General features: G+C 36.9%; 1 protein-coding gene across 1 annotated transcript; it reads left to right on the top strand.

Moving 5' to 3' along the window:
- Nucleotides 1-8,942: 8,942 nt before the first annotated feature.
- LOC113316281 lies at nt 8,943-11,734 on the top strand. The gene is made up of 5 exons (XM_026564497.1): nt 8,943-9,239; nt 9,348-9,480; nt 9,788-9,891; nt 10,013-10,319; nt 10,402-11,734. The coding sequence occupies exons 1-5, from the start codon at nt 9,193-9,195 to the stop codon at nt 11,173-11,175; spliced, it is 1,365 nt and encodes a 454-aa protein (XP_026420282.1). The 5' UTR covers nt 8,943-9,192; the 3' UTR covers nt 11,176-11,734.
- Nucleotides 11,735-13,352: the final 1,618 nt, after the last annotated feature.

Below are 13,352 nucleotides of genomic sequence, written 5' to 3'. Positions count from 1 at the left end.
GTTCTTGGGTCAAGATTGTGTTCGTACGAGAACCCATGTTATCGCCACGAATCAATTTTTAGAAACCCTAAAAGTTACCCTCCCTAAGAAACCATTTAAATACCAAAACCCTTGATTCTCGTACGCATACTCTGGGATTTTTTGTTGTGGTTTGTCAAGGATGTCTTCTTCTAATTCCAGCGGTTTTACAAAAGGGTTTCTTGACAAATGTATTGGTTTTGAGTCCAAGGGAAGGAAGAAAAGAACCCTAGTAAAAGATGATCATCCTAATGCCTCATATTACTATGCCTATGCACATCAGGATATTGAAATGAGGATATGGTCTCTGCTGAAGTGGTTCATGATTTTATTAAATATTTTGAGGAAGCAAAACTGCAGCTCGTTGATACTTTGAAGAGTCTTGATGTGTTAAGAACTGAGTTGAAAAAGGTTACTTCTGACCTTGGTCTCATAAAGATACATGTTAAAGATCTTCTCAATGAGGATATCTTCTCTGAAGAAGCAGTAGATGATGTCAATCACAAGCTCAAAGACCTATTTGATTTCAATTCGTGTTCGGTTTTGATGGTTTAAGTGTCTGTCCTTGTTCTTTAGTTTGTTGATTTTATTTTTTCTAGTAAATATTCTTATGAGAATTTTATTCTTGTGTTTTTAGGAAGAATAACTAGATTTTGGAATAGCCATTATTGTGATTACACATAGCTATGTCCAACGTCTACATCTTTATTGTTTTTAGATTTATTTGTTTAAATTCCAAAAAATTGTTTGGAAGACGATTTTTGCAGTATTAATCTTTATGATTTTATATATTGCAAATTTGTTATGGGACATGTGTGTTTGTGTCCATGAACTATAATTGTCCCATACTTTGTCAAAAGTTAAGGCTTTCATACGTCGGTATGCATGTATTGATAAAAGTATGAATGAGCTTTTAACATTACAAAAGTTTTAAGACTATTATGTCATTATGAAAATATTGATGGAAGATAGGATGAACTTTTGTTTACAAGGATTATGTCTATTGTATGTCATTGTTCAAATACTGATGGGAAATAGAATGAATCCTTGTCTATTTCGCAGTATTCATCTTCCCTGATCCATATTCTATGTATATAATGTGCAGCTCCGTAAGTTCTCTTAAGTCGAGCATGACCAATTGAATTGATCACACTTTTGTGGTAATTTAGTTGTGTATTCCAATTGAATTAATCATGGGTTTTCTTATGGTTAATTTAATTGAGTATTTTAGGATTCAAATTCATATTCGTATGTGATTTGTTATGTCCAAATAAATCTTTTTTTTTCGAAAGTAAGGTCGCTCTTGTTGTTCTTTCGGGAGCGACATTTTATGGGGGAGAGTTCTTAATTGAATTTGTGTTTAATTGCCAAATCTTTGTGGGGAGTGCGGCTATGGAATATTATAGGGGTTATCTTGTATCTTTATAAACTCCTTGATGAATGCATTTAGCTTCGGCTATATTATGGCATCTAAAAATTTGATATGTGCTTGTTTTTGGTCATGAAATGTCTCTATGGAAATTTCATTAGGATCCCACTAGTTTTCGTATCTTTGCCAATTTTATTGACAAAAAGGGGGAGAATTAATGTGTAGTTCACACTACAAATACATATGGTTTTCAGATCATTATGTAAGGGGAGTGGTTTCCATGTGAGATGGAGTATTGACTAAGGGGGAGTGATACGTATCACCATAGTATTGTTGTCGAAGTTGTGATACAATTGAACTTTGATGTTGTATAATAATACTATGACACTGTATAACAATGATTGAGAATTCTTGTTTTCTCATTGTTATGACTATGGATTTTCAACAACGGTGATACTAAACTTATAACCTTTGTGATCATTGGAGTACTTGGAAGTGACGAAGATTTCGAGTAATGTTGAAGAACCAAGAAGATTAGGCATGTGGAAGAGGAGCTACAAAAGTTTGTTTATCTATTTTTGTATTCCATATGTATTGATAGTTTTGTCACTAAAATTGACAAAGGGGGAGATTGTTAGAGCACTGCTTGGTCGAACTCGCATGTGTTGCTATCTCAAGCATGTTTGTCAATGTTAGTGATCAAAACTATAAGTCTTGATTTATAGTCTACTGTTAGCTAAGTCTCGGACTAGGATAGAAACTGTAGTTGAGCTCAAGACTCCATGAAGATCATCATACAAAGATGAAGAACTACTCAAGGAACTGGTGGAACTTTATCGACTAAAAGGTATATGGATACTTGAACTTATCTATCACTCAAAATTCTATCTACTCTATCTCTTATCTTGAGACAAAATTCGTTTTGCTATATAAACTTTGATTATACACATTTTCTATTTCGAGCCGAGTTTAACTCGCTTATCTATTCTCGAAATATGTGTTGCTAATCTTTCGCTTTGGCCAAATTTATCTTTACTAGTGACGAAAGTCATGTTTAAGTTTCAATCACTTGAAAATGGCTTTGACGAAAAATGGTTTGTGAACAACAACTATATAACGTCCTCTAAGAATGTTTCAATGATTGAAATGAGAGTTTAGATTATATAACCATTGTTGGATATAAGCATTGTGTGATAACTCATACATATGTATGTCCTTATTCCTTGAACCAAAGTATGCGTACTTTGTTGATCAGGAAAACCGGAACAGAGTCCGCGAACCCAGTCCGCGTACTGTCGGAGGTTCTCTTCCCGAGAAAATCTGCCGGAGTTTGTGAATTATTTACAAACTTATTCCGGGTACTTAAGTCCGCGTACCAGTCCGCGTACTTATGTTAGTTATTTTCTAAAAACAATTATTCGTGAACTTAAACTTATATAAACTAAGGAATACAAGTTTGCAAACCGTGGATATAAAGTTCATGAATCGATTCGAGTGAATCAAACCGTTTTTGCTTAAATTATGTCTATTATAAAGATCTAAGCAATTGAACAACTCTCTAAATAGTTCATTTGAGTCATTTGAACTAGTTGTGGTAATTGATATGAAAGTGCTTATATTGCTGACCATTTGGTTAACTATTGTTGAACCAACTAGATGTACAAGTTTGGGTACGGTTACAAAAACGGGAATTTTATTTGTACGTAACAAGCTAAGTTTCGATCTAACGGTTGAAAGATATTAGCTTGAATCTAATCAGGTTTTCATCTAACGGTGAATATTGAATGCTTTGTTACTAAGCTAACATTGATTGCAAACCCTGATTGGAAAGAATTTATAAGGGAGAACTCTAGCAACTGGGAAACCTAATCCCCACACCTCCTGTGTGGTACTAGTTGTATTAGCTAGAGTCGATTATCCTTTAACCTTAGGTTTCTATCGAGACCCTATAGGTTAACGACTTGAAGACTTCATTGGGATTGTGAAGCCAGACCGATACTACTTTCTGGTAGTTGTGTGATCTGATCTTGCTGTTTCTATCGTACTAAGTACAATCGTAAGGATTGACTTGAGATTGATTTCTCTGATAGGCAAGATATAAAAGTAGTCACAAACATATTCGTCTCATCGTTTGTGATTCCAAAATATCTAGTTTCTCCATCATACGATTTAGATTATTGTGAGGTGATTGATAATACTAAGCTATTCTTCGGGAATATAAGTTTGGTTTATCAATTGGTTCCTGTTTACCTTGATTTATCAAAAGACGAAACACAAACTCGTAGGTATTTCTGTGGGAGACAGATTTATATATTACCGTAGAATTTTCTGTGTGATACAGTTTTTTTTTATTAAAGACTTCGACTTTGGGTCGTAGCAACTCTTAGTTGTGGGTAAGATCAGCTAAGGGAATCAAGTGTGTAGTATCCTGCTGGGATCAGAGACGTAGGAGCGCAACTGTACCTTGGATCAGTGTGAGATTGATTGGGGTTCAACTACAGTCCAGACCTAAGTTAATTTGTAGTAGGCTAGTGTCTGTAATACAATGTGTGTTCAATCTGGACTAGGTCCCTGGGTTTTTCTGCATTTGCGGTTTCCTCGTTAGCAAAACTTCTGGTGCCTGTGTTACTTCTTTTGCACATTATATTTTGTTATATAATTGAAATATCACGGGTTGTGTGTTTGAATCAATCAATTGGGAAATCCGACCTCTGGTTGTTGATTGAAATTGATTGATACTTGAATATTGGTCTTTGGCACCGTTCAAGTGATTTCTCTTGTATTCAATTAGACTCGCAGATTTCTATTTGCTTGAGTAAGAATTGAATCAAGAAAGAGAGATATAACTCTTTGATATACTTTTATTAAGATTGAGTATGACTGTCTAGTTGATTCTCTTAGAAGTATATTGGAGTTAGTCCATACAGATTGCTAATCGAAATATTAGGTGTGGTTGTTAGACCTCCGTTATTTCACTACTGTTCATGATAAGCCTTTAAGCTTGGTTGTGTCTGACATTTGGGTTTCTCCACATTCAAGATCTGGTTTTCGTTATTACCTATTGATTATGGATGTTTATTCGCATTTTACTTGGATATTTCCTCTTGTTCAAAGATCTGATTCTTTAAAAACTTTCATTCTTTCACAAACAAGTAGAGAATCTCACTGATCATAAAATCAAAGTTTTCCAATCAGACAATTCCTTAGAATACAAAAAATTTACATCATATCTCAATGACTCGGGTATTCAGCATAGGTTTTCTTGTCCACATACTTCACCCCAAAATGGAATAATCGCAGAACGTAGAATTCGTCATGTAACAGAGTCTGGTTTAGCTTTTTTATTTCATGCACACATACCACGTTCCTTTTGGGCTGATGCATTTACAACTGCATGTTACTTGATCAACATGCTTCCCAAATCCAGTTCAGAATCCAAAACACCACTAGAGCTTTTGTTTCATAAATCCCCAGATTACTCATTCTTACGAGTATTTGGTTGCATGGCTTATCCTTGTCTTAGACAATATAATGCGAACAAACTAGAGCCGGGATCACTACCCTGTGTTTTTATAGGTTTCAGTAATGAACACAAAGGTTATATGTGCCTGCACCGAGAAACCAACAGACTCTATATTTCTCGCCATGTGCGATTTGAAGAAAGCTCGTTGCCAACTCAGTAGCAACCACCGATGTCTTGTCCAGGTAATGTACCCTCGAGCACTAATGTACTATTTCACATCCATTTACACGCTATGACTCACTCAACAGCCAAGAAGATGTTCTACTGCCATCTCCAGTTCAGGGTCATTCGGAAGGTGTCTCTTCACCGACGATATCTACTGCACCAGCATCCCCAGATTCTAATATCACTCCTATTCAACTGTTCAATGTACCAGAAGATTCTTCAGCAAATCAAGCTACTTCTTCTAGCTCAGCAGTACCAGAGACAAGTGATTCAGCTGAGAAACCTCCTCAATGTACGAATGTGGCAAATCCTATGATGACTAGATCAAAATATGGTATTTCTAAACCTATACAAAAATTGTGCTTGACTGCAACAAGGCATCCACTCCAAGAGGCAGATTTCATGGAACCAACATGTTATTCTATGGCCTTCAAAAATCCTAAATGGAGAAAGGCTATGGATGTACAAATTAATACACTCATTCGGAATGTCACATACTCATTGGTACCGTATGAGGAAGGGATGAATGTCGTGGGTTCCAAGTGGGTTTTTCGTGTCAAGAAAAACCTAGATGGTAGCATCGATCGCTGTAAAGCGCGCTTGGTTGCCAAAGGTTTCAACCAGCCGGAAGGCATTTATTATGGAGAGACTTTCAGCCTGGTAATTAAGCCTTGCACTATCCGTCTAGTGTTATCTATCGCAGTCATGAACAATTGGCCACTAAAGCAGTTAGATGTTGAGAACGATTTCTTGCATGGAAATTTGGAAGAGGAGGTGTACATGAAACAACCGGCTGGGTATGTTGATCCTAATTATCCGCAACATGTTTGTAAGATACATAAGTCCTTATATGGACTCAAACAGGCTCCGCGTGCTTGGTTTTTCAGGTTAAGTGGCTATTTGGTTAAACTGGGCTTCAAAGGTTCGATTGATGATAGCTCGTTATTTGTCTTACAAACTTCACAGTCTACCACATATGTGCTTGTATATGTAGATGACATAATAGTTACCGGTTCTGACCCTGCCAAGATACAACAGCTTATTGAGTCCCTCGGTACTGAGTTTGGATTGAAGAATATGGGTGATTTATCCCTTTTCTTGGGAGTTGATGTTATCAGGAAAGGCTAACATCTTGTGCTTACACAGAGAAAGTATGTGACTGATCTTTTGAAGCGTACCAAAATGGATGGTGTGAAACCTGTGTGCACGCCCCTTGCTGCTAATGAGAAAATTTGAAAGGAAGGTACTGAAAAATTCAAAGATCCATCTTTATATCGAAGTGTTATAGGATCTTTACAATACTTGCATCTTACTCAGTCGTACATCTCCATTGCTGTTAATAAAGTTTGCCAATATATGCATGACCCTTATATAGAGCATTGGGAACTTGTCAAGAGACTCCTTAGATATCTCAATACCATAGTGGATTATGGTCTTCATCTCAGATCTTCACAGGATTTTTCTCTGCATGCGTGCTCTGATGCAGATTGGGCTGGCAGTCTATATGATCGACGTTCAACTAGTGGTTACTGCATTTATTTTGGTGGCAATCTGATTTCTTGGAGTGTTAGGAAAGGGGAAACGGTTTCGAAGTCTAGTACAAAGGCAGAATATCGAGGAGTGGCTATTACAACTTCTGAGTTAATCTGGATACAGTCCTTGCTTCAAGAACTAGGAGTTACAATATCAACACAAATGTTGTGGTGTGATAACCTGGGAACAATATATCTTAGGGCCAATCGGGTTTTCCATGTTTTGGTTTGAATACCATTTTGTCATCCTTTTATCTTCATTTCCAGTTTAACAGAAAGCAATTATTTTTCTTCTATTCACGACACGGCCGGGAAAAAAAGACTCCACGGACGTGGGGAACATTTGTTTTGTTTCAAAGCCCGAGTACAAGAGTAGTACAGACAGAATAAAACCGGGAAACAACAATGATGCGAAGTGGATTATGCAGGACTAATGAGTCATTGGGAATTGGCCTTAGATAGGTTATGAGGATTGAGAACTCTGTAGTGGTTTAACATAACAACCAATCAAGAATGGAAGCAACATTAAGTCCATATTACGTTTCCTCAATAATTTAATTAGCGTTATTAGTAATTCCCGGCCAGCTAGCAGCTCTGGCTGGCTGCGCATGGAGGGTTCAAAAACTCATGCATGCTTGAGTTGTTTACGAACATCATTAGTGCCCTTCATGAGTACTCTTGCTTGCATGCCTCACTTCTCACTCAAGAAAGTAATTCAATGAGCACCACCAGATCCAAGAAGACACAGTGGGAAACCCATGAATGATCAGTTGGCTGTTGGCCAACACCAAATTGACATATATAACCCCACACATCATCATCCTCATTACTCATCCCTCTCACAGTACCTGATATGTTAGGTGTGGGGTTTGATAACCAGTTTCGTTGAAAAACTGGGAGTGATTTACCAAACATTCTCGATTCTCAGTAGTCAATACTAGTATACGACGACCTGGTGGGGTGGTGTCCTTTTCAGCTTTCACTTCTTATCCATAAGAAAAGAAAAGAAAAGATGCAGAAAGTTTAATTTTCAAGCACTATGAAACCTTTGTAACATCAATTATTTCTAAGTACAGATTAACACATTATTAAAGTATGATTAGTACAATTTCCAAGTAAAAGTTAAATCACGAGTAAAAAAAGTTAAAGTATATATATGTCACTAGGTGTTATTTGTTTCACGTGGCACCCATGCCTCCTGGCTAGCCAGCCTTATACCATGTTGTAGCATTTCTCAGCCAACTTCATTGACTAGTAGGTATCTCTTGCTAATTTCATCACGGACTCGCGGTTGTCCAAAATTTCACAGAGTTTATGCTACCGGATCGTGATTTCAAACCTTGTGCCTTTTTATGTTTTTGCTAAAGTATTGCTCTTTAAATGAGATTGTAGATACTCTCACATTTGAGGTCAGATCCTCCAATCCCAGACACAAATAAATTTCAGGGATACAAGTTGCCATGGATAAATGGTGTTTGTTATTTTTCTGCAAATCCCAGTCGTCTCCGTTTCTGTCCATGACCGAGAGTTTCTTAATCTCCACAAGACTGACTGATATTTCATAGAGAAATATGGCTTAGACAAGTTTTACATATGACAAAACTCAACTTTTTTTTTTTACCTTTTTTAGAAATTGGTATCGTTTTATCATATATATATATATATATATATAAGATTAACGTATATAATATGTGCAAAATGCTTGGCATTCGCATTACAGAGATAAATAAAATAAATAAAAATTCCGAGATTTCACCGAGATAAAATTATCCCGTTCCCAACTGAGACCGAGATCCACATTGCTCTTGTCTTGTGTGGGTATTGTTGATGCCCTCTGTGGCTGGCAGTTATATGTGCTTAAACACATATTCATGATGTAGTCTATTGCCAAAGCGGATGGAATCAAGAAACAGAAAACATTGTTAAAATAATGTCATGAGAAGCCTTTTACTTCACCCTACCTTCCCGACAGGTAGAATCAGATTCCTGTTTTCAACTCCAGGTTAAAAAAGGCAAAAGAAAGAAAGTGAAAGTAGAAGTTTGGAGATTGGAGTGAATGCAAAAACCAAACAGATATCACCACAAAACATCCCATACCAGATCTTCTAACCTCATTCTATAGATCCAACCGTCAATAAGAATCTCATCTTAGTCTTGGGCCCACAAAACCATCGAAGCTTCAACGTGGCGCTAACAAATTTCGGGATCATGCAAGGTTAAATGAGTCTCGGATCTACCATAACACTAAAAAAAGTGAAAAGTTGTTTTTATTTATTTCCTCCATATATTCCTCTCCTCCAGCTTATAACTCTAGATTTCAGTGAAAATAATGACTTTTTGTGTTTTTCTTTTCTTTAAACTGAAAAGTCAAAGTGACTTCTAGTTAAGAGTAGTGGAGAGCAGTTTTTGGAAGCAGAAGAACCGTTTTTCATATCCACCACCACCCACTACTACTACCACCACTTCATCACTCCTCCTCCTCAAATAAATCTCTTCATCAACTTCTTCATCATCAAACCAACTTCAATTTTGATCTCATAAAAGAGCTTCTTTGTACATGTTTACTGTGCAAGAAGTGAATTAAGATGAACTTACTGTACATTTTCTTTGGATGGAGAAAAGCTTCTACATGGTAATTAAATTATGTTTTTTGTATTTTACTGAATTCAGTTTTCTAATTTAAAAACTCAATTCTGGGTCCATTCAATTCATAATCTTGTTTTCTTGTAATTAATTTCAGTAAGAGACTGATAAAACGAGTTCAGTGTCGAATTAAATTACTGAAGAACAAGAGAGATTCAGTGATAAGACATTATCGTGAAGACATTATTCAGCTTCTAAAGAATGGTCAAGATCATAGTGCATTCTCCCGGGTAATTACCTCAATTCAGTTATTAATTAAAATTCCCTTTAAGTTTGTTTTTTACTTAATATCCCCTGTTTTATCTGATCTCTGTTCTCTAAGTTCGAGTATTGATTATGATTACAAAGTAATTAATTTTGCATCTCTGATTGTTCTCTTTGAATCATCAATTACGCGATCACCGTGCTTCGTAAACATCCATGAAAATTAGTATTATGTTTTGATTCTTTGCTTCTGAATTGGGATTGATAAAGTAGTGGTCAGTCAAAACAGAGGATATAGATTTTGTTGATGAGGCTTGTATGCTCTGTTTTTAGGTTGGGCAGCTCTCCAATGATCAGAATATAGTGGCTGCATATGAACTACTTGACCATTTCTGTGAATTCATCATGATGAACTTGCCTTACATTCGGCAAAACAGGTAAGGCTGTTAGAAATGATATTGCATCATCTTCATTTGATATCCAATCTAATTTGTTGTCATTTTAATTAGATTTTGACGACGAAATTAAGCATTTGAAGAACAATTTTTTATGGTGTAGGGACTGCCCGAACGACATTAATGAAGCAGCATCAAGTTTGTTATATGCTTCTGCAAGATGTGGTGATCTGCCTGAGCTGCCTAAGCTACGTAAACTGTTTGGCGAGCGATACGGGAATAGATTTGCAGTTGCTGCAGTCGAATTGCTCCCTGGAAATCTAGTCAATCGTCAGTTAATTCAAAAGCTGTCAGCTAAATCGATATCGGATGATGCCAAATTCAGATTGATGAAAGAAATAGCTCGAGAAAATTGCGTTGAAACGGATCCTTCACTAACTGATATTCAGTATCAGCAGCAGCAAAATGATGTGCGGTTTCATACCACAAACATGTACTATATCTTTCTGAATTATGAAACTTTGTGTTTATTGGCTTACTATGCAACTGCAGGTTGAGGAGTTTTACTCCGCGATTGGCGATTTTCATTGGGATGTGAAAGACCCTGACCTTAAGACGGAATCATCTCCCTGCATTGAGTTATTGCAAGATGTGAAGCAACTAGACACTCGAGAAGACACTAAATTTGATGCGTTCTTATCGGATTCGAGGGAACTGGTTATTGCAAGCAAAGTAGACAACATTCCAGCGAAACTGGATACAATGGATGAACCAGAAGTAGTTTTTCAGGATAGCCAAAGAAATTCAAGAACATGCAGCATTACGAGTGAAGTCTCTAATTCTACTGGACCGCACAAGATTGAAGCAATTACAGGAGTTACTACTACATCAGAGGATTCATTTCAGATGTCGGAAAGAAGCATTGTTTATCTTGACGACGATGTTGAGGAATTTGAGCCTACTACACCAGTGGATGGCAATGTTACTGACCAAAGGGTCTTTATTTTTAAGTCAGTATGTGTACCTCTGGGAAAAGAATCTACTGAGCAGGATAAAATTACTGGAGATAGCAAGAGATCTACTTTGTCTGATGATCGAATAGAGAAACTAGTTTCATCTGATGGTAAAACAAGTTCAAGGTGTTCTTCTAGCAGGAGGAGGAAATCGTCGAGGAGAAGACTGAAGAGGCGATATTTATCAATGGAGAACCAATCACCAACCTCAGTCTGTTCAAGCATCATGGATACTGAATATGCATTTTACTATACTGATTCACGGCATAACCGAAGAAAGAACCAGAAGAGCAACCAGGAGGAGGCACAATGAATGAACACCAAGCTGGGTGCAATTCATGTCCGACCAGCATCTCTTTTTGTCACATTCCAACTGGCATAACTCACTTGCAACGACTAGGTGTGGTTTTCGTAGCTAGATGCAACTTTAGCAACTGCAATTCATCTCTCATGGAGCCCAGTTGATATGTCGTTGGGTTGCTTGATTTTTCAATGCTGAAGTGTCAAGAGGGACTGCTATTTATTTGTTTTTCGCATTATCGAGTCAGCTTCTTTGATTTCAGGGATTGGTTGGTTGGAGGAAATAACATTAACAGGGATTATATCAGCTTCTACTGGTTACTTGCCATTCTTGGGTTCTCGGCTCTCATGAACTACTTGTACTAGGCAAGGAGGTATTCATATTAACAGCATTATCTTGCTCCTATTACCTTAGTAGAAATGTCTTCACTAAATGTTTTTCCTTAACAATTGAATTTTACTTTAGTTTTACAATGTTCAGCTTTGTATCAGTTGCTGGTTGTCCCTATCTAATTCATTATGTCCAGGAAAATCCATAACATACATTTCGTGGCTGAGAAAAGAAAACAAAGATTCTTAAATTTGTGGTTCAGGGTTCAGGACCAATGAAAACATAGCAGAAGGTCTTCATGGATAGACACATCTAATCCAACACTGGCCTATATAAAGAACATCAGTCTTAACTCACCAAATCATCAAATTACCATCTTCAATAGTCTTTCATTTCTAAAAACAAAAATAGTTATTAATGGCAACCATGGCTCTCTCTTCTCCATCATTGGCAGGGAAAGCTGTGACTCTGAACTCACAAACAGAATTCCCAACCAATGTTAGGTGGACTATCAGCTGATCCAGAGACCTTTGCCAAGAACCGCCAACTTGAGGTGATCCACTCGAGGTGGGCGCTTTGGGCTGTGTCTTCCCCGAACTCCTCTCTAAAAATGGAGTCAAATTCGGTGAAGCAGTTTGGTTCAAAGCTGGATCTCAGATTTTCAGTGAAGGAGGACTAGACTATTTGGGCAATTCCAGCTTGGTCCATGCACAGAGCATTTTAGCTATTTGGGCCACACAGGTCATCCTTATGGGCGCTGTTGAGGGATACAGAGTTGCCGGTGGTCCACTTGGTGAGATTGTCGATCCACTATATCCAGGTGGCAGCTTCGATCCATTAGGCCTTGCAGAGGACCCAGAGGCATTTGCTGGGCTAAAGGTAAAGAACGATTTTTTAGGGACCATGGTTTTTTTGTGGGACCATGATATTATTAGGCCAACCTCCCTATACTTATAAGGGGTGTCCCAAAGTTAGGTAAATGCCCATTTATCCTTTACTTTAATTTAAATTAAAACTAACTTAATAACTATATAAATCTAATCATATACATCTAATCTAAATGAATTTATTAATCAAAATCAAATCAAAATCAAAAGAGCAATCGAAAATTTTTAGTTTTGAAAAAAAGTTTATTCTCTTCTTCTTCTCTCTTTCCTTGACGTTCCTCGTTCGATTGAAAAACCCATCAATCTTTTTAATTCGTTTTTGGATAGGAAAATTGAGTAGAAATCATCAAAATATGGTTTAAATGGATGTTAAAGTGGCATGTTCGGTTAGCAATAGTTTAAAAAAAAACTAGTTTTGTAACCGAACATTCTGAAACCAAGAACACGAAGAACACTTCGGTTATCACGAATTTAATATTTCATAACCGAACTCCGAGTTCGGTTGGTTCGCAAAAAATTCTAAAACTAGTTAGTAACCGAACTCTACCCATAATACAAAAAAAAAAAAAAAGTAACCGAACTGTGTTATTTTTCCTACTATGTTGAGTTATGATATAACCGAACTTTACCTACCTTGTTCGGTTGGTTCGCAAAAAATTCTAAAACTATCTAGTAACCGAACTCTACTTATATTCCAAAAAGAACTTTTTTTTCCAATGTAACCGACCTGTGTTATTTTGCCTACTATGTTGAGTTTCAATTTAACCGAACTTGTTCCACTACGTTCGGTTTGTTCGCAAAAAATCTTGACAAACCGAACTCTTCACTAATTGCATACATGTGGAGTTCGGTTAGATATGTTGTTGGGTTAAAGTTTGCGAACCAACCGAACATTACTCTCTAAGTCCTATAAACAAAGTTCGGTAACCTGCGTGTATGGAAAAGGTAACCGAACAACTAAAAACCTCTATT

This window comes from Papaver somniferum, chromosome 1 (genome assembly GCF_003573695.1).
Source record: "Papaver somniferum cultivar HN1 chromosome 1, ASM357369v1, whole genome shotgun sequence".
In the NCBI taxonomy this organism is placed as follows: Eukaryota; Viridiplantae; Streptophyta; class Magnoliopsida; order Ranunculales; family Papaveraceae; genus Papaver; species Papaver somniferum.
This window is presented reverse-complemented; position numbering and strand designations above follow the sequence as displayed.